Source organism: Cydia fagiglandana, chromosome 13, assembly GCF_963556715.1.
Source record: "Cydia fagiglandana chromosome 13, ilCydFagi1.1, whole genome shotgun sequence".
In the NCBI taxonomy this organism is placed as follows: Eukaryota; Metazoa; Arthropoda; class Insecta; order Lepidoptera; family Tortricidae; genus Cydia; species Cydia fagiglandana.
The window spans coordinates 1,897,736-1,919,413 of NC_085944.1; the positions used below are offsets into that span (position 1 = coordinate 1,897,736).

Sequence of the window (21,678 nt, forward strand, 5' to 3'; positions counted from 1 at the left end):
TATTTGTTAAATTAATTCAGTGGAAGTGTATCTACATATAGGAGACCGGGTATGATTATCCCACGAGTTATATCTCATGAATAGAACATATTCTAGATATCTTTCCAGCATCCACTTAATTTCATGTCTCTATAATTGGACAGCTTTTTTCCATAGTTCTTTGCGAATAGCATCTTGTGGGAATCTGAATGGAAAGTAATGTAAAATGATAATATCAAATTAGATTTTGAATTTGAAAGAATGAGGTAGTTTTTTTACAGCTCCGTCTCATGAAATAAAAAAGGAAAATACAAATCTGTAAGAAAGAATTCATTACCTACTACATTTATAATTATATAGAAAATACCTAAACCAAGTACAAGTTAATAAAATAGTCTACTTCATTTGGCATAACACCATCCCTATTATCCTCGCAATTTAAAAAGTCGTATGTTGTTATGAAAGTCGTATGCAGTTGTTACGTTACGTTGCACGGTAGTATTGAAAACAAATCGTCATGTTTATTCCAAATTTTACTGAAGTTATCTGTTTACTACAAGTGAAAAGTGATTCCACTATCCTTGGTATGAACTAAAATAACTTCTGCACCACTTCACGACACATGAAGACATTTTTAATTACAAAAAAACGTTGTTTTTATAAATCAATTTGGCCATCCGTCACTGACTGTCATCTCGGACGAACTGATGTTGCGAATCGAATAGTTTGTAAGCACCGCCTACAATCGAATAGTTTACGTTGGGTCATAACTGAGCGGACAGAATACTTCCATGTATATCAGTTCGCTGCCGTCTATAGATATCAGTGGCGGCGCGTGAAACATTTCCATAGGCAAGCCGGGGCGGGGCTAATTTGGCTTACATATTTCCTTTACAACTCTGCTCAAACGTCCAAAAACAGGCAAGCAGATGGGAATCGGCTTTTATGTACGCGCCGCCACTGATAGATATGTCAATAACTATACCGGTATTAACATTATAGGTGGGAGCGATTTAAATTGGACTGCGTTATGGAATAAAGAACTACTTAGTTCGTTATAACGTACTACTTAGTTCGTTATTCCATAACACAGTCCAATTATAACTCTGCTCGATATAGTTTTAAAACTCTTTATAGATGTTCTTGTGCGATTTGCCCTTCATTGCTTCGGTGAGAGGAAAAAATTACACTTCAAGATATAAAATGAGGCGTCCAGAGTTGAACGACCAATAATAATTCTTTTTTTTGTATTTTTTTCTTTGGTGAAGTCAGTCAGTCGACTATGAGTAAAGTAAATCAATTTGATGATATAGAACGAGTTAAAAAATGAAATTCTCAATGCAGATGGCGCTTCAGTCTATCTTTTACTGCAAGATCAGAGGATGTAGCCGAGGTGACGCGATAGTGCCAATTGAAAAATAAAAAAGTATCAGACTCAGATGTAAACGAAAAGTGAACTTTTATTGGCGTTAAGGATACGAGTGACAACTTTTCTACGCCCTCTGGTGGCAGAGAAGATAACTAAAGCTCATGTTTTCTAAAACACGGACCTTTTGCTAATTAAACTCCATGTCAAAGGGACCTGCCAAAGTAACTCTGCAGTAAGTAAAAGCAACAGATATTCCTGTATTATGTGTAGTTTAAATAAGTGTATTGAGTATTGATGTCGACTGACGGACTCCCATTTGCAGGATACACGATAAATACTCAGCTGCCACGGTACTTGATCGCTCAAACTCGCTGGATCTCGAACAGTTTGACGTCCGTGTCGTACCATATCGGCGGGTCGACGTTTCTGCAATTGAGAGTAAAATAATATTAGCGATAAGTAATTACATCAATAATTAATTAATTGGGAGACGTAGCTTTTCTCGGAAAACATATAAAAACTCAAAAATTCGCGTTTTCCCAGAGATGAGACGTAGCTAGATCGATTTTCGCCCCCGAAAATCCCATATAGCAAATTTCATCGAAATCATTTCCATCGAGCTGTTTCCGCGATCCCCGAAATATATATATGTTGCAGTCAAAAGTGTGAACTGGTCAAAACAACTTTTAACCGACAAAAACAGGCAAAACTGCTTTTGACTGAGCATGTTGGTCAAAAGTAGTTTTACCTGAAAATCATACCTATTTCTGGCAGCAGTTTCGTTTTTAGGGCGTAGCAAAAAAAAAAACCCTAACCTACCTATCTCTGGGAACAGTTTCGTTTTTTGGGCGTAACAAAAAAAAATAACCCTAACCTACCTATCTCTGCGAGTACTTTTGACTGATAGTAACAGTCACAATTACTGTTAACCAATGATTTTCAGGTAAAACTACTTTTGACCAACATGCTCAGTCAAAAGCAGTTTTGCCTGTTTTTGTCGGTTAAAAGTTCTTTTGACCAGTTCACACTTTTGACTGCGACATATACGACAATTGCTCGTTTAACCTTTGACCAGGCTGACAGTTTAAAACGTCAATCGAATGTCAGTCTTAATCATCGAAAATGGAACACATGTTTGAAGTGCCGTATGTGGGGAATATATATCCCTAAGCCTGGTAAAGGGTTAAAAGTATAAGATTTTACGTCGTAGTAAGAGATGTGTAAATAATAAAAATTATGGTAGAAATATTCGCAACAATCGGGTAAGCAGTTCGTACTGCGTGGACAGAGTGGTTTCCTAGAAGCCGTATGGAAAATAATTAAATAATTATGCACTACACCTGTAACGAATCTCGCCTGAACTAAATTGAGTATGTATTGCCTGGACAATACACACAATGCATGTAAGACAGACGGGAAAGACTTATGTCGTTGAGCATTAGACTTTCCGGTCGGTTTTACATCTATTGTCAAGTAGCAGTACTAATAATTCCGCTCCTCGATACTAGATGTCGACTATGAAAATAAGTCTTTTTGGTATCAAAACTGATGTATGGAGTGAGCAATCTATGTATTTTTTTCTCAATTTATGTATGCTTAAGTAATGATACGATCCATTAGTGACGCACCGTATGTATATGACGCCCCACATGTAGGTGCGGAACCAGGCAGCGGTGCCGGCATTGGCCTGGTACTTGCGGATGAGGATGGGGTGCGGCACCGGCAGGAGGCCGACCAGCGTGCCGTGCTGGAGGAACCGCAGGATCTCGGACTCGTCCGTCAGGCCCCTGCGGAGAGACTTTGATATCAGATGCGCTCGTGGGTTGAGCAGGGGCAGTCTCACATAACACAGTCAGTCTGTGATGTTATAATGTACTTCAATCGATTTTTTCAAATATCAGTCTACAGTGTGTGTCTACGGCACCAACCCCGAAATCCCGATTTTTTTTTACTTTTTCATACATTTTGGCTGGTTAGATGTCGACGTTATCTATGGAAAAGCCAAAAATTTTCCCCGATTTGAGGGTTGGTCCCATAATAAAAGTAGCTTAGTTTAGCGAGTAAAATCAAGCCCTGGATTTAAAGCCCTATGATCAGACACACCATGTATATGCTTTTCAATGTAAGTAAAAAAATATATAAATGTAAACCTCAGCTCGGTTAAAAGATTGTGAGTTTAAAAGTGTTACGCAAAAGCAAGACGAAAGATTTAATAACTGGAATGAATAAAAAAGTTGATTGGTGTAACTTTTTTATTCATCGTGATGTACACTTAATGTTTAATTGAAGGATGTGAAGGATAATGTTTAAATTATTCCTCTTAGGTAAGTACAGTCAGCAGCAGTTGCTCATAAGTTGCTAAGTGGGGAAGGTGTTCAAAATTACCTTGAAGAGATCTTATTCTCTTAACAATAAAATCGCGTCAAGAACATTCTGAACACCTCGCCCGCTTAGCAACTATTGTTGTTGACTGTACTATCCCTCACTCACTTGTCGATGCAGATCTTCTCCACCTGCGGCACCAGGAACTGCAGCAGCCTCATGATGGTTTGCAGGGGGAGCTTGCCCCGCCAGCTGGCGAACCACTCGGCGCTGGCTCGCCACCCGTCCGTGGTCGTCAGTATACATCACCCCGGCTACACTCACTTGTCGATGCAGATCTTCTCCACCTGCGGCACCAGGACCTGCAGCAGCCTCATGATGGTCTGCAGGGGGAGCTTGCCCCGCCAGCTGGTGACCCACTCGGCGCTGGCTCGCCACCCGTCCGTGGTCGTCAGTATACATCACGCCGGCTACACTCACTTGTCGATGCAGATCTTCTCCACCTGCGGCACCAGGACCTGCAGCAGCCTCATGATGGTCTGCAGGGGGAGCTTGCCCCGCCAGCTGGCGACCCACTCGGCGCTGGCTCGCCACCCGTCCGTGGTGGGACTGCGGATGCTGGTTGTGGACTTTATGCTGTCCCGCTATAAGAGAAATTGCTTGATTACTACGAAAAGAAAAAGCTTTTGTGATCTCACGAGTTAACGTCATAAACATCATCGTCATTATTTCTATTTTACTATTGCTATTAGGTTTGCTACACTTGAACACAGGTAATAACACCTTAAAAATAAAAACCGGGCAAGTGCAAGTCGGACTCGCGCACGAAGGGTTCCGTGCCATAAAGCAAAAAAAAAACAGAAAAAAATGCAAAAAGAAAACGGTCACCCATCCAAGTACTGACCACGCCCGACGTTGCTTAACTTTGGTCAAAAATCACGTTTGCTGTATGGGAGCCCACTTAAATCTTTATTTTATTCTGTTTTTAGTATTTGTTGTTATAGCGGCAACATAAATACATCATCTGTGAAAATTTCAACTGTCTAGCTATCACGGTTCGTGAGATACAGCCTGGTGACAGACAGACGGACGGACGGACGGACGGACAGCGAAGTCTTAGTAATAGGGTCCCGTTTTACCCTTTGGGTACGGAACCCTAAAAACTGTTAATATTGCTCGCTCACTGTCGGATGGCATTCTGTACATTCATTGCGACTTACCACCGAAAGCGAGTTACGTGGAGTTTGAACTCAACTAGAACTTTCTAGCGACCTGGTGTTTTTTAGCGACCTGGTGTTTATTTAGCGATCTGGTGTTTTCTAGCGGTTGGTTAATTTCTAGCTGTTGGGCCCTGGGGTGCGCTGACTCCCCCTGCGCGCGGTGCGCTGAATCCTAAGGTGCCTTAGAAGTTAGAACAACAACTATTCTTACATGTGTCCTCGGCCGCTGTGTTTCGTCTCCGTCGGTGATGGCGTCAGGCTCGCAGTCTTCTCCGTCTCCGCCGTTGCGACTTTCCAACAGGGATTGAATGTTTTGTAGCGACCTGGTGTTTTTTTTTTTTTTTATTATGCATGGGTTTACTCATGGCCACAGACTAGCCGAGGCGTAGACGTGGCCTACGATGGAGCTCGCTCGCCCAGAAGGTGCCTGTTCACTCTTGATTTGAAGGTTGCCGGGTTATAAGAGCACGGAAATATAGACGCCGGCAAGGAATTCCATTCCTTGGCAGTGCGCATAAGGAAAGTAGAAGCAAAGCGCTTAGTGCGAATTGGCGGAATATCTACCAAGTAAGGATGTTTTTTAGCGACCTGGTGTTTTCTAGCGCCTGGTTGTTTCTAGAGGTTGAGCGCTGGCTGCGCTGACTCGCGCTGTCATGGCTACGATTGCTATAAATGTAAACTCTTAGGTGCCTAACAACTACTATTCTTACATGTGTCCTCGGCCGCTGTGTTTCCTCTCCGTCAGTGATGGCGTCAGGCTCGCAGTCTTCTCCGTCGCCGCCGCTGCGACTTTCCAACAGGGACTGCGTGTTTTCTAGCTGTTGGGCGCTGGGGTGCGCTGACTCGCGCTCTGTCATGGCTGCGATTGCTATAGAAAAAAAAAGTTGAATAGTTTATTAAATTTCTGTAAAAAAAAAAGTTGATACATAATGTCTATTTCGTAATAAAAATGACAAGATCAACGGTTTACCAGGAGTGTCCGGCAACGTCGCTCACAGCTAGGGTACATACCAGGCGTGTCCGGCAACGTCGCTCACAGCTAGGGTGCATACCGGGCGTGTCCGGCAACGTCGCTCACAGCTAGGGTACATACCGGGCGTGTCCGGCAACGTCGCTCACAGCTAGGGTACATACCGGGCGTGTCCGGCAACGTCGCTCACAGCTAGGGTACATACCGGGCGTGTCCGGCAACGTCGCTCACAGCTAGGGTACATACCGGGCGTGTCCGGCAACGTCGCTCACAGCTAGGGTACATACCGGGCGTGTCCGGCAACGTCGCTCACAGCTAGGGTACATACCGGGCGTGTCCGGCAACGTCGCGTTGAGCGTGCCGGGCTCGGCGGGCTGCGCGGGCCGCGAGCCCTCCATGGCGAGCTCCGCCACCGACTCGGCACTCGTCGACCTGCACAAGTAAATAAAATTATGGGACAATCTAGGTGGTAGGTGACGACGTATGGAAGGATTGGAAGATTTGGAAGGATCAAATATTTTCTTGTTGTTATTCTGTGATTCTGTCCCATTAACCTGGGGAAAATAGTATCTCAGTCTGTTAGAGGAGATCGGACGTATGCAAACGGAAACCAACTCTACAAAAAAAAGAACCGAACGAAGAAAACCGAACCTTAGTAATCGAAAATGAAGTAAACATTTGAATGGAGATTAAATGTATAGATATATGAACAAAATATCCACATTGCGCGCAGAGAAGATGGCCGCGCAAGCGCAGCGTAGGACCCACCACTAGATGGACGGACGACCTTGTTAAGGTCGCCGGAAGACGCTGGATGCGGGTCGCTTCCAACCGGTACGAATGGAGGTCCAAGGGGGAGGCCTATGTTCAGCAGTGGACGTCTTATGGCTGAGATGATGATGATGATGATGATGAATAGTTAAGTAATAGACCAATATAACCTGGGCAGTTTGTCGTGCGTGGCCTGCAGGGAGCGCGCGATGGCGGTGTGCTCGTGAGGCAGGTTGGCGAGCGCGTGGAACACAGCACGTTTGCGGATTATTGTGTACACCAGGTTCGAGTTGCCTGGAAATTTCAACATTATTAGTTCTATACTCTGTCACAGGGCGGATACGCCATACATCAAAAATCATTTGCGTTTATATGTGTGCGCGGCACGTCTGTAGCAGCGTCATTTTGTATGTGTGGGTAAGTCGCTTTACTGAGAGGACGCCAGAAGTCCGCCAGATACATGTCGCGGCCAGTCGCGGGGCGAGGTAATGCGAGTCGGGACGGAGCGGTGCGTGGCCGTTCTGTATGATAATACTATTACTCGCTCACTACAAATAACACATTCTGTGACTCTGTATCGTTAGTATTTAAATAAATGTAAATAAAATCTACCCTCAAACGGCTCCTTAAGCCAGTTGAGGGAAGATAAGAACATTATGATCAAATAACGTAGGTTAAAGTCAGGTCGTTCAGTGACTACTCCAGGCGGTTTTGTATTTGGTTGGTTAACCAATAAATGTTATAACTACCCGAAAATGTACAAATTGTCTGTTTACTTTTATTTAGATACCTAAGGCCTTGAAAGACTTATAAAAACATTGTTTTGTGGCTGCTTTCAGATTTTGATACATATTCCACTTACTTTAGAAGTTACAGCCCGAAACGAACTGATATACAGTTGATGTCTTACGGTTTACATATATTATTTAGGTTATAAAGATTAAAAAGATAGAAGCAGTGTGTGTTGTTAATTATATCTGAAAACTACTTTTGCTGATTTTGTAATTATATTATATTAATGTACCATCAAACTGGTACTGTATGATGTTGAACATCTCCAGCAAGAAGAACACTAGGTGGTGATGCTGCGGCACCGAGAACAGGAACCAGGGCGTGCTGAAGGCTTCCAGTAAGTGCAGGAGCTTGCTGGATGACACCATCGAGATCGTGTTCAGGTACGGTGATACTGTAAACAGGTACTCACCATCAAACTGGTACTGTATGATGTTGTTGAACATCTCCAGCAAGAAAAACACTAGGTGGTGATGCTGCGGCGCCGAGAACAGGAACCAGGGCGTGCTGAAGGCTTCCAGCAAGTGCAGGAGCTTGCTGGATGACACCATCGAGAGCGTTTTCAGGTACGGTGATACTGTAAACAAATACTGATGTTAGTATTTAGAATTCGTTAAAAGACAATATTGCAGCCTTCTTAACCCATACCCATAACCATAAAATTGTAGACGTGAAGATTCCCTACAGCACTATCTAGTGTGTTGACCATTCACCAGGATACTGAGTAGACAAAAAGCGGATGTAGACGTAGTAGCAGTGTCCCGTCGTTATAATCTTGTGGAACATAAGTACTAAGTCTGCATGAGACCCGGTGAAGACAGGAACGTCCATAGGCACGGTCGCCATGTAAGGGCTCTTCTGTACCTAGTACTATTATTTATTCTGTGGTTGTGTGTACAAAACTTGGTATGTACTGACTTACCATTGACCAGTATAGTGAGTAGACAGTCAAACAGCGGCTGCAGACGCTGATGCCCCGTTGTAATAATCTTGTGGAACACAAGTACTAGTAAATCAGCCTGATAGCCGGTGAAGACGGGCACGGTCGCCATGTAAAGCTAGTTGTGGTGTGTGTACCGACTTACCATTGACAAGAATAGTAAGTAGACAGTCAAACAGCGGCTGCAGACGCTGATGCTCCGTTGTAATAATCTTGTGGAACACAAGTACTAGTAAATCAGCCTGATAGCCGGTGAAGACGGGCACGGTCGCCATGTAAAGCTAGTTGTGGTGTGTGTACCGACTTACCATTGACAAGAATAGTAAGTAGACAGTCAAACAGCGGCTGCAGACGCTGATGCTCCGTTGTAATAATCTTGTGGAACACAAGTACTAGTAAATCAGCCTGATAGCCGGTGAAGACGGGCACGGTCGCCATGTAAAGCTAGTTGTGGTGTGTGTACCGACTTACCATTGACAAGAATAGTAAGTAGACAGTCAAACAGCGGCTGCAGACGCTGATGCCCCGTTGTAATAATCTTGTGGAACACAAGTACTAGTAGATCAGCATGTGAGCCGGTGAAGACGGGCACGTCCATGGGCACGGTCGCCATGTAAGGCTTGTTGTGTTGTGTGTACTGACTTACCATTGACGAGTATAGTGAGTAGACAGTCAAACAGCGGCTGCAGACGCTGGTGCCCCGTAGTAATAATCTTGTGGAACACAAGTACTAGTAGGTCAGCATGTGAGCCGGTGAAGACGGGCACGTCCATGGGCACGGTCGCCATGTAAGGCTTGTTGTGTTGTGTGTACTGACTTACCATTGACGAGTATAGTGAGTAGACAGTCAAACAGCGGCTGCAGACGCTGATGCCCCGTTGTAATAATCTTGTGGAACACAAGTACTAGTAGGTCAGCATGGGAGCCGGTGAATACGGGCACGTCCATGGGCACGGTGGCGGTGTAGGGCTTGTTGAGTCGCACGCCGAAGTTGCGCTCGCCGGACAGGAGGAGGAGAATGAACACGCCTATGTGCATGAGGCCGACGCGCGCTGTGGATGTATGGACCGGTTTAGACTTGTTAACCTCGTAAGTTCCCGCGTACTTGTACAAGTATGAGTTAAATTCGAGTTATGAACACTTTTAGCGCCATCGCCACTTGCACCATTCCACTAACCCGGGGTTAACCGATTAAAGTTGGAGTTACCATGGTTACCAGTACAATTTGACACTGGGTTAACGGTTCAACCGGGAACTATAGTCTGTCAAACTACTTTGTCAGAAAAAAAAACGCGAAATTCAAATTTTCTATGGGAAGATAACATTTTACGCCTACATTTTTGAAATTTGCCGCTTTTTTCTACTGACGGAAATGGCTTGACAGACTATATGACATTTCGATATGAAGAGATGCCGAGCTTAGTAGAAAAGTATGTAGTTGTTCTGTTTTGTTTGAAAGTAAAAAACAATGTTTACTCATACACTCAAGGGCTAATTCGAATTTGAGTTTCATGAATATTTTATTTGGTACAAGTCTGGTTCGCAGTTCCATCATGCATCATGAAAGAGACAACATAACATGCAATCAGCTTGTTTTTGTTACAATGTTATATCGAATGCAGTATTTTGATGCAATGCATGTTTAGAACAGTCAGTACTATGTATGTATGAATGAATGAATTAGAATTAATAAAATATCAAAACTGATGATGATGGTGATGATAAGATGTTTTTGTTTATTTGTTAAGTGAAAAATTTGCTTATTTTCAGGAAATAATGTATCCCATGAAATACTTATGTGGGGTCATCCATTAATTACATCACACGTTTAGGGGGAGGGAGGGGGTCAAGAAAATGTGACATATTGTGACATGGGGGAGGGGGAGACACAAACTTTGTGACGTCACTTTAACTTCATCAGTAACCGAAAATTTATTTAAATTATTTAATTCGCTGTACATTTTAATAACATGTTTTTAAAACGATAATCTTTTTTTATTCGTTTAATTTTCTTTCATAAGCAGTTTCGGGTTATAAAATTACTAATATTTATATCGTCAAAAATATTTTGATAAAATATTAATAATACTTAGGTACTTACTTAATTCGATTTGGCGATTTCGTAGAAAAAATGTGACGTCACACTAGGGGGGAGGGCTTTGCCAAATGTGACCAAGTGTGACAAGGAGGGGGGCGGGGTCAAAAAACCTAAAAATTCGTGTGACGTAATTAATGGATGACCCCTATTAGATTGAGACAGTTTTACTTAACGCAAGTTTTTGTTTGATTTTAGAGCTTTATTATATAGCTGTTAGTTCTCTGCCATGTCGCTTACCATCAGATGCGGCAGTTTTCATATGAATACCTATTGAATAAAATATATCTCAAATTGCCGCCTTTTTATTTTATACTGTATACTATAGGTACTTTACATGTAGTAAAGTAGTATAAGTCATTGGGGTTATAAAGTATATTTTCTAAAATAATGTTGTTTTGGTCTAAGTAAAGTTTACTTCACAGTACATAAACTCGTCCATTTGAATAGGACAAAGGGTACGGTTTATCATGGACCCTTTAAAAGTTTGGAATAGGGGTTGTTCAACACGTGAGTTTTAAGGAGGTTATCGACTGTCTTCTACGCGGATAAAGTCGCGGGCAGAGGCTAGTTTTCTGTAAACACTTACACTGGTCAGCGCGCGAGTCATTGAGATGGTAAAGAATGGGCACAAGCACTTCCAATACGTCGCTGCTTTTCAACACGTAGTACATGAATTTCTGGAAACAATACAGTCAATAAATCTCACTTCTACATTTTTCTTAATGGTTGAAGATGTTTCACTAAAACTGCATTTCAGACCGTCTAGGATGAGTTGAGTTCTCGCGCGCGAGTCCATACTTGTAGTCGCGCAAGATGTATGGAGTCGCGCGCGAGAACGCGACTCATGCTAGCAGGTCAGGTACCTACGAAGTCACAAACGAAATATATACGATTTAAATACACTATACCTTGTTATAGTCGCACATCTTCCAAAACAGAACAAGTAACTCCTGGTGTAAGGCCACCCGCTTAGCTGAATTAGGCAGGTATGTCTGGGCCAGGGGGTTGTTCAGCAATCTGGTAACGCCGCGCAGCACGAACGCGAAGTCCTCGTCGCGATGGATGCGGGAGAGGTAGTTGATGAATAGGTTGTCAGGGAGGGTCTGGGGGTTATTGAAAAGTTATTGAGTTTTACTACACATGTAGTGAATCATCATTTTCCATCGTATTTTCACGGAAATGTACAAACGTGTCTTGCTATTTCAGTCAGTATCGGAACAAAAAGTATTGAGGTTGACTGAAGTAGCATGACAAATACGAACGTTTCCGAGAACGATGGAAAACAATTATGCACTACATCTGTATGCAGAAAAGTAATCCTGGTCATGGCACCAAACTGTAACGACTCGCCCCATTGCATCTTAAATTATTTTATTTATTTAACTCTTGTTACTTTGTCAACTATATGTTGTCAATAGAGATACCGTAAACTAGAAAAAATACTTTATCATAAGCAAACGTTACAGACAATTTTACAACATAATATTTGAACTCACCTCGTCAGAATCTTCATTCATAGCGTTGCTTGTGTCGTGGTCCAGGGTAACGATTAAAATTTGCAGAGCAACCTGCAAGAAATAATCTTATTTCAGACTCAGCGTACTAAAACAAATAAATATTAAATCAACATTGTGTACAGAACCAGTATTTAACTTATTTTACATGATAATTTAGGAGTGTTTAAAAAATAGACTATAAGTAGTGATGTACCGACTATTGATTTGGCCGACTAGCCGACTAGCCGACTAATCGGCGCTCGAATGGCCGATTAGTCGGCTAGTCGGCCAGATCATTAGTTTCGTATAAGTTCAGGTGAAAAACAATAGTTTTGTTCCTTTGGTTGCGCTATTCATCATAATTTAGCTTGGCTAAAAGGTGTTCTACTTCACTAAAAGGTTCAAAGACCTATCACAAGAATCTTCGTTCAATTTCTGTCTTTAGTTCTTTTACTTTGCGATCCCGAGCATACCGTCAGTACAGTTTGTATGAGGTATTTCCAAGGCTCTATTCCCCGTACGTAGTCGCCAGTTAAGAACCTATCCCCTGTGGTCAGCGTCTTTACGAGCAACGTGCCCTGACTAAGTCTCTAAATTTTGCAATAACAATAATAGTTCCTCATGGCTGCACCATTAAAAAAACAAAAACTGAATTAAAAAAAATTACTATCGAACTGGCACATGAAGTTACACGAATCAGTTGAGATCGACCTGTAGAGGAAAACATCAGTCCACCAACATGCGATAACGACCAAACGGTCAATTATATGAACAAAAGTTTTCGTAGGTATGCACCCTAAATAGGTATTTTAGTAAATAAACATAAAACATATGGTAAATATTGTTTTTTTTTCTGTTTTTCTTTCACTAATAAAGTGCCGACTAATCGGCCATTTTTGCCGACTAGTCGCCGACTAATCGCCGACTACAAATGTGGCCGGATAGTCGGCTTTCCCGACTAGTCGGCGACTAGTCGGTACATCCCTAACTATAAGTGCTTATAATAGTAGTAATTATACCTCGACCAGAGGTTCCAGCGTGTCACTGAAGAGTAGATGGTTGTAGGGTAGCCCTAACCCCACGGGATCGTAGGAGCATACTGTGTTTAATAGGGACGTGAACAGTGGCAGGGCGTGGCGGTTGTCTGGGCTCGTCAAGTACCTTTAAGGAAGAGTACGATTATAGCGTACAAATTTAGTGTAAATAGTTTTCCATCGTATTTTCTCGGAAACGTTCGTATTTGTTATGGTACTTCAATCAACCTCAGTACTTTTTGTACCAAGACTGACTGAAATAGCAACACACGTTCGTACGTTTCCGTGAAAATACGATGAAAAATAATTATGCACTACATCTGTATATAGATATAGCAACTCAGTACAGGCCGCTTCGTGTCATAACGTACTACAGCAACACTTCAAAGACATACAAATAATAATAATAATGACCTTGTGGACCGCGAAGTGCCGTACTACAAGTACTCACCTGCGCCAGTTCTCGAAAATGGTCGTGCCACGCTCTATTGGGATCGATCTATCATCACTGACAGGACTATTGTAGCCAATAAACTTGACATCGTGCTGATAGATCGATCGCAGCGCCGAACCGTGCTCGTCGACGTCACCATCCCCCATGATGAAAATCTCGTGAAGGCCGAGAAGGACAAGTCCAGCAAGTACCTAGACTTAGCTCACGAGATAACCGCCATGTGGGATGTTGACTCGACGATCATTGTTCCTATAGTCGTGTCAGCGAACGGTCTCATAGCGAAGAGTCTCGACCAACACCTAGAGAGACTCTCGCTGGGTGGTTGGATCAAGGGTCAGATGCAGAAGGCGGTAATTTTGGACACGGCGCGTATAGTACGTCGATACCTCACTCTGCGGCCCTGACCACCGGCAGCTTGGACCCTGCCCCGCTGCCGGCGGCACCCTAGATTAGGTTTTTTATAATGTGTTTATATGTATTTTTTATTGTTTTGTAAGTGTTTTTATATTTTAGTTTTATATTCATATTATAAAAACCCTAGCCTAAGAAGAATGATGAATAAAGAGAATAATAATTACATAAATAAATAAAATTATATTTATAGTATAAGGGTTACTCACGCGATCCACTTATTGTGGTGTGTCTGGTGAGGTGGCTTATACACGGTCTCACTGAAGGCCGTGAGCAGCAGCCGTAATAGTTCAGTCCGGGCCGCTTCATGGGCGGCGCAGCGCGGCGGCGCGCGGGCGAAGCCTACTCCGCCCGCCCAGATGTATTCGCAGCTGTCGAGGGAAGACAGCTCCTCGGCGCGCTCCTGATGAAGAATGATTGATTACTAAGCGTAGAGGCAGGGGTGCGAAACTCCTGACTTCGGCCAAACTCGGCTCCGCTCGGCTCAGCATTGCTCCGAGCAATTTTTAGGGTTGGCACCACTTGACTTCCTTTTGCGTGCACGACCACAGATGAGATCACTTGAATTTTGACAACCCTAAATAGCCGAAAGGGATAGTGCCATATGTTAGAAAGGGGTAGCATGATCCGACCCTAAACCGCTGTCAAACTTCGGTTTTGTAGGATGTTTCCTTTCTGTACGATAGTACTATTAATTATTCTGTGGTAGAGGATCTATTAGATAACAGGTGTTCTAAAATAACTAACATATTCAGTTTTTATTATATTTTTATCTATCTAGTCTAGCAAGTGGGCACATTTTACGGTACAAAAGGTTTCAAAAAGAGACGAAGTCCTTAGATTTTGTAGATATTTTACAAAACTCCTACAATAGGATAACATTAAATCATAGACTAGGAATCCTCTAGACCGATAGTCGTCTCATAGTCGCGCTACCCCCTGTGCCACGCATACGGTAATTTACTCCACTACTCCATGTTCGAGTCGAAAGTGTCTTTGTGTGACGTCCGTGTCTTTGAACGGACCAATCACGGCACGGGACTTCGCTCACCACGTCCCGCGCACCCCCGCATTTTTCGCATCATCGGTTGCATGAAATAATTGCTCTAAACTCGGTCTAGAGGATTCCTAGTCTATGCATTAAATCCATTAATTGAAATATTTCCATTAGAGATCGTTTGTTACCAGTATTATTTCATAAGATGTTAGGTTATTGTTCTTTTTACTGAGATGAGCCAATAAAGAGTATTCTATTTATGTTTAGAGTTATGTAAAACTAGAATAAACAAAATACCTGTACAAGATTATTTTTCTAACTATACATGGCCTATAAGGGGGAGGCCTATGTTCAGCAGTGGACGTCTTATTGCTGAGATGATGATGATGATACATGGCCGAAATCAATATTCTATTTTAGGATGAGTTAATAAACTAAATGCCAGAGATAAGTTCAGTCATAGAGATAAGATTCTGGTATCGATCGTACTTACCGGTCCGGAGCGGCGTGTACTCGCCACAGTGAAGTCTGGGCAAAACAGGAGGTCCTGCAAGTTGTTATCAATGGTTAAATTAAAAATTAATATTATTCTGGCCCGACAGAAAGCTCTATAATGTATACAAGACATGGTATAATAATATACTCCTTTTATTAGACCATGTCAGGCGTGTCTCACTCCGCGATTTCGTCGCTTTGCTACAGGTAGCTAAAAGTGCATCCGTTCGGCCCCAATTTTGGGGTTTGCCATAAGCCGCGCGTGGCGCTGTCGCCACCTAGCGGCCATATTTGTGCTGATCGTAACAGACGCGTTTTGTTAGAGAGTGAGTCTTCTGTACTTAGTACTATTATTTATTCTGTGACCATGTATGTATACAAGATATGTCTACATATTTAATTACAAAATCGGGTCTACCGCGATATAATTTCAATGTAATCATATCGCGGTAGACCCGTTTGTGTAATTAAATATGTGTACAAAACGCGAGAGTTTAAAGTTTATGTCTAATAGACAGGTATACATGTAGCTTCCGTAGGGAGGGACTATCGACTAGGCATATTTTATGCTCTCGTCATTTGTTATCAATTTATCATTATTACTCAAGGACATAAAGTTCTCATGAAGTATACAAGAGTTAGTCGCAATCGCAGTTACAATAGGAACTAAAGTATGATAATAAAACACTTCCTGTTTTTTTTTTTATACGAAAATACCAATTATTTTGTTCTGTTAAAAAATAACAACATAAATGCTTTATCTGCTATGTAGCAGCCCTTTTACGTACATATATTAATGTCTATCCTAAAAAATTTTAAACTTTCAATTCATTTATTTAATATGTTGCATTTTTTACTTAAGAAGTTTGATAATTATATCCTCTAAAAATTTCATTTTTATGAAAATTAAATATCAATAGTTATCAATGTCAAATAGTGTAATTAATGGGTTTTTGGAAACTGTACACTGGCTTTACATGATCTGAATCTATGTTGTTACTTATTGCTAAATTAAATCGGAAACATCATCGCAATGCAGCACTTACACAAACGGCATTGATGAGAGACTGCGCCAGCGGCACAGACTCGTTCTCCGCAGCCGGCAGCGAGGACCAGAAGAAGCTCTGCCACTCTGGCTCCTCTAGCATGTATGGGAGGACACGTGTAAGCAGCCGCGCGCAGTTTAATGCTATAGAAAATTAGATATGTCAATGATTGTATTGTAGTACGGGCAGGTTTCCGCAACTCAACTACTGGCGCCTATTTTGCGTGGTGGTCGGGAATAGGCTAGGCCAAACAGCTCAGCCTCCTCAAGGAATCCTATCAAACCTTTGATGTTGAAGGGGACCTCGAGGAGATCTGAGATACGTGTCCTGTACGGACTGTGGAGCCACTATTATTATTATTCTATAAGCAGGCAGGCAGTTGAAAATCAATAAACAGTCTTAACTATGCAATAAGTTAGATTGCCGATTATAATTCAAGGCTAAACTGATTTCACCTAGACATACTCTATAAAGCTAAGTGTGTCATGCTATTTCTCTGTTTCTAACCTACAGTGCAAACTATTTATCAGTTTATAAAATCTTACCGATCTGTTGTTCTCTTTGTGTGCGGCAGCTGCTGTCGACGGTCTTCACGAGTTTCTCGACAGCCTTGTACACGAGCGTCGCCAGATTATTGGGCGACTCCTCGCGCAGCGCGCGGATCTCCGCTCCCGGCACCAGCGCGAACACATCCTGCACGTTCGTCACGCTCTCCGACCAGAACTGGTCCCAGAAACTGTCATCCGACGCATCGATAGGCTGCATAAAGTTAACAAGTTGATTCATCAATAAAAACACCAACGCAAATCTAACATATGCGTTTTGCTTCAAGTCCTACCTGGGTTTTCGATGTCAGCTGGACCACAGCTTTCCGAAAGTTTAATTTTGTGTCAGCGTTCCCCATATTTAATGTTTTTATTAATTGTTTAGACACATTAAATCCATTTCCATACGTACGTACTGTGGGAAAACAAATCGACATAAACTGACAGGAAAATGACAGCGAGCAAGACGTGTCATAAAGCACAATGTTATTTTTTTTAACTATTCAAGACAATGCTTTAAACTCCGAAATAAACATTAAGGAATGCCTTATTTATGGCAACACTCGAAACGTCTTATCTACTCTATCTTGTCTATTGCAGTAAAATATTTGAAGCCCGAAAAATGGCTGCTGCGAATCTTGTCCGAAGTGCTTTTAGCGGATTATTACGAAAATCCACCACATATAGAACTCCGGTAGTATGCCGGCTTTCGACCGTCGCTCTACAACAAAAATACCATACAGTGAAAACCGCTGTAACCTTATACAATAACAAGTACCTGCAAAATGGGGTAAGGATCACGTCAATCAATACAATGTTTTTTTATAGATTTTTGGGCAATAATCCTTTCCAAATTGACATTATATTTTATAATACAAACTTGGTTATCGTATATCTAAGTTATAAGAATATAATTTGTCTCATTTTATATCATAACCTCAATCAATATATTGCATAACAAATGTGTACAGTGTTACTAAAACTGTTTAGGTGCAATCTCATCGTATGCAACCATACTCGTCAGGGCCCCAGACGAAGCCCTCTCCGAAAGAGATCGAGGAGCGAGTGCTGAAAGTGTGCCAAGCTTACGACAAACTGACTCAAGTCAAGGTACCTATTCATTATTTGTTAAATTTTGTTTCAGAGCCAGAAAGTCGGTGTCCGCCACTACAGTGCGGGCCCCCCGCTCTCGCTTGAGCTCATACAACAGAGAGTCCTTCTAGTTCTGAAACTTTATGACAAAATTAGTGCTGAAAAGGTAGAATAAAATTTAATATCTCCAAAATTATTCCTGACTGAAACACACATGCTTTTTGGTAACCTTCATTTAATTATAAGACACTTCTTGTTTATAACTTTTAGTTTTATTAAAAATAAAGTTTACCAAAGCACATTTATTAACCCTTATCTTGGCATCGTAACACCCGTGATACATGGAACTTAAAAAAATCTAGCAGGTTCACTTTATTACCTAACACAATAATTCTGCCATCAATATGTAGAGCTACCCTCCTTACTTATAGAAAAAAATTATTGACACGAGTGTCATTGTAAATTAATTAGTAATAATCAACATGGCGCCGCGGCAACAATAGATTTCGGTTCGTACTGGAAGTTTTGCATTTATTTCTTATGTTAGTATATATTTTTCCATAATCTACATTTTGATATCTTTACTGTCTCTTAGTGCATACATATTTACAATGCCTTCGAATTTAAAAACATTTAATACACAGAACCTTATATGAAACTGATATGTATTATATTTGATACACTGCCAAGAACTCGGAAATGTACATATCGAAAGGATTGTATTACATTTAATACATTGCCAAGTTATCGTCAAAATATTTTTACATGATTTTTTTATTTTTTCATTTTTGTGGGGTTACAAAACATGCTTCAATTATTTAATATTAGTTGTCGTATTATTTAGTTATTAAACTTTGATTTTTTTAAGTACTAGATGTTATTTAACTATATATTCGTACGCTGTAGCATTATTGCTACGCCGTAGCCCGTAGCACGGAAAAATATGTGTATGGCAAAAAATGGCCCTAAAGTAAAAAAAATGTAATTTTTTTTACTTTTAATTATTTGTTTACTTTTCATATTTTACTCAACTTTTTGCTGACGACTTTTTTGAAACTTTACGGGATCTAATTTTCCGCCCATGTGATCAGGTATTCGTAGATAAAATTTATTTTTACAGGTTTAATAGTCATCTGATGCTTTAGATTGCGTTCAATTAGCAGTAAATGCTAATTTCTGTTGCATTACATGTTTTATTTTTATTTAAATCTTAATTTTTCTTCTAAAAAGTAGGTAACTATTTTGTCGAGTTATTGGCATTGTATCAAATATGATACATATGATTTTCCGAAACTGGAAAATCCTGGATTTTTTTCCTTATTTTTTTATAGTCTAGTATGCTCAATAGGTGACAAAAAACTAAAAAAATGTTTATATTTAAGATATTTTGAGCCTTGCCAAGATAAGGGTTAAGAATCTTATGTTATAATTTATAACTGTTTCTCTTTTCAGTTGGATGTGAACTGCCACTTTATGAATGACCTGGGCTTGGACTCCCTTGATCATGTAGAAATCATCATGGCTATGGAAGACGAATTCGGTTTTGAAATTCCCGACGGAGATGCGGAGAGGCTTGTAAGGCCCAAGGACATTATCCAATACATTGCCGACAAAGAGGACATCTATGAATAAATCAAAATCATTTCAAAATTTCAGTAATTTTAGACCAAATGCACTTGACATTTATACTTAATTAAATGTATCTTCAGTTGGTGTAAACTTACTAAGTTTGAATAGTTTAGTTGAACTATTTGTTAATAAAGATCAATATGGCCGAACATCTGTCTAAGGGGAAAAGTGTAAAATCTGTTTTTATTATATGCCTGTTAGAACTAGATCATGTGCTTTTTATTTGGTCAAAGCTATTCTGTGGTACCATTACAATAAACTATTAGATTATGAAGTATTTTGTATCATTCACTTGTGCCATTTTGCATCCAGCATATTTTGGAAATAAAAAGTAATATTATTTACATCGAATAGGTACTACCAGCAAAATTATGAGGATCGAAATTGGACGTATTTTTGCAAACGGGAACAAACCCACACCAAATACTCATTCAAATGTTTACTATAGTGTTTTAACGTTAAGGCAGGCCTATGGAACTCTCCGCGCGAGCTCGGATTAATACCTACGAATCTGCTCCCGTTCACGGTAGAAAAGCAAGCCAGTTGGTTGCGACACGCGCTCACGTACGCACGTCACCGCGCGCCGCACTGTAAATTTTTACGATAGTTACAAGCTACCTACGAAGAAATTCAATAGTAGGTAGGTACCAAACCTACCTACTATTGAATTTCTTTAATTAAACATGTTTATTATGTATGACAAATGTATAGTTTTGTATATCTATCTATTTGAAATAGGTAGCAAATTTTTAATTTATTTTGGTATATAAATGTTTATTTTAACGTCAGTAAGTTAACTTTACACCGGAAAGTAGCCTACTCATTTTTGCTCTGGTTAACTTATAATTAATTACCTGTATTCATGGGCTTTATATTATTTTTCTTTATTGTGTAACATTAATCTCTATCTGGTTTTAAATTACACGAAGTTTTAAAACTAATTCTTGCTGGGATTATTGCGCGGTTAATAAAACGGCGTAAACACTGCGGTTACTGCAGGGACATATGACCTTTTAAAATGACTATTTCGCAAACACTAAAGCATAATCGGAATATTAGGTATAATTTAAGATTTAGCTTTCCTTTTATTTCACTCCGCTGTTTGAGTAGGTATTTATTTATCATTTCTAAGCGTCAGCAACCCTAGCGTTGTGCCGGTGCGCGCGGTGCGGGGAGCGGCGCGTTGAAGGTCACTCCATTGTATTTTTGTGTAGGTATCAAAACGGTAGGTATTTGCGTTTTGTTTGAGAGATAAGTATCTGTTCGTAAGAACTATTATATAATCTGTGGTTAAGGTTCGATTTTCAATGAGTATTTTGTGTGGATTGGTTCTCGTTTGCAAAAATACGTCAAATTTTCCATTTCCAAAATGAAAGTTTTTCTTCATATCCTGTAAAAATTTCAGAGAACAATTTCCAACTTTTAGAAAACTTTCCGTATCTTTCACATCTGTAGGCATCAGTACCAAAAGCTGCATTTTGGAGGCATCACGTCATAGACCGGGAGATAGTGACACATTTTACTGGGTCATTTGTACCAGTATGGCGGTTCGTCAGGGGTCTAAGCATGTAATGAAGGAAAGAAAAATGATGGTCATAGCGCTGGTACCGGCGGCCCAATCGCGTGGGCGTTAGTCGAACGTGTCGGATAAAATACGAGTGTCGAACGATTTGTTACACAAAAATCCTCGTATTATTCGATAGTCCATAAAAAAGAAGTAGACGGTAGCGTAATGCCATACTTCTCCGGTGTGACTTACAGCCCGCCATACTGAGGCGAACACGTTAATTTAAAAACAACAATTCAATCATTTGTGCCAAGCTAATTTTTGCACAGGTGATCATCGTCAAGCAGCCATTCATGGACATCACCATGCCATACTTTTCGGATGGTTCCAAATGGCCGCCATACCGCCGCAAAGGAGTTAATTTTTTTTTTATTGCTAAACGATTTGTACCAGTATTGCATTTAAATTTTTGGAAAGTATTTGATAAAATGTGACCGTTATTATAATTGCC

The 21,678-nt window shown here is 40.8% G+C and overlaps 2 protein-coding genes across 3 annotated transcripts; one reads left to right on the top strand and one right to left on the bottom strand.

The window, feature by feature from the left end:
* Positions 1-1,053: 1,053 nt before the first annotated feature.
* Positions 1,054-17,538, bottom strand: LOC134669862 (protein HID1). Its single transcript, XM_063527480.1, has 18 exons — positions 17,233-17,538; positions 16,940-17,153; positions 16,395-16,537; positions 15,347-15,400; positions 14,066-14,259; positions 12,977-13,118; positions 11,958-12,029; positions 11,370-11,564; positions 11,048-11,138; positions 9,185-9,415; positions 7,836-8,000; positions 6,802-6,925; positions 6,189-6,292; positions 5,581-5,758; positions 5,102-5,213; positions 4,151-4,314; positions 2,977-3,135; positions 1,054-1,774 (listed from the first exon to the last, which is right to left on the bottom strand). Exons 1-18 carry the CDS (start codon positions 17,374-17,376, stop codon positions 1,711-1,713), a joined length of 2,550 nt encoding a protein of 849 aa, XP_063383550.1. The 5' UTR covers positions 17,377-17,538; the 3' UTR covers positions 1,054-1,710.
* Positions 17,526-19,934, top strand: LOC134669968 (acyl carrier protein, mitochondrial). Of its 2 annotated transcripts, none has more exons than XM_063527613.1 (3): positions 17,526-17,729; positions 17,930-18,049; positions 19,484-19,934. In XM_063527613.1, the coding sequence occupies exons 1-3, from the start codon at positions 17,562-17,564 to the stop codon at positions 19,661-19,663; spliced, it is 468 nt and encodes a 155-aa protein (XP_063383683.1). In that variant the 5' UTR covers positions 17,526-17,561; the 3' UTR covers positions 19,664-19,934. The 2 variants fall into 2 exon arrangements, with proteins under 2 accessions (XP_063383683.1, XP_063383684.1); XM_063527614.1 differs by lacking the exon at positions 17,930-18,049 and adding an exon at positions 18,084-18,197.
* The last annotated feature ends 1,744 nt before the right edge of the window (positions 19,935-21,678 follow it).

Excerpts from the sequence above, each read along its gene's own strand:
- LOC134669862 (XM_063527480.1), bottom strand. The coding sequence starts at position 17,376 with ATGTCGATTTGTTTTCCCACAGTACGTACGTATGGAAATGGATTTAAT. Across the intron at positions 6,293-6,801 it reads ACGCACGACAAACTGCCCAG|GTCGACGAGTGCCGAGTCGG; the intron begins GTTATATTGGTC and ends TTACTTGTGCAG. Across the intron at positions 1,775-2,976 it reads TGGGGCGTCATATACATACG|AAACGTCGACCCGCCGATAT; the intron begins GTGCGTCACTAA and ends TCTCAATTGCAG.
- LOC134669968 (XM_063527613.1), top strand. The coding sequence starts at position 17,562 with ATGGCTGCTGCGAATCTTGTCCGAAGTGCTTTTAGCGGATTATTACGA. Across the intron at positions 17,730-17,929 it reads ACAAGTACCTGCAAAATGGG|GTGCAATCTCATCGTATGCA; the intron begins GTAAGGATCACG and ends AAAACTGTTTAG. Across the intron at positions 18,050-19,483 it reads ACAAACTGACTCAAGTCAAG|TTGGATGTGAACTGCCACTT; the intron begins GTACCTATTCAT and ends TTCTCTTTTCAG.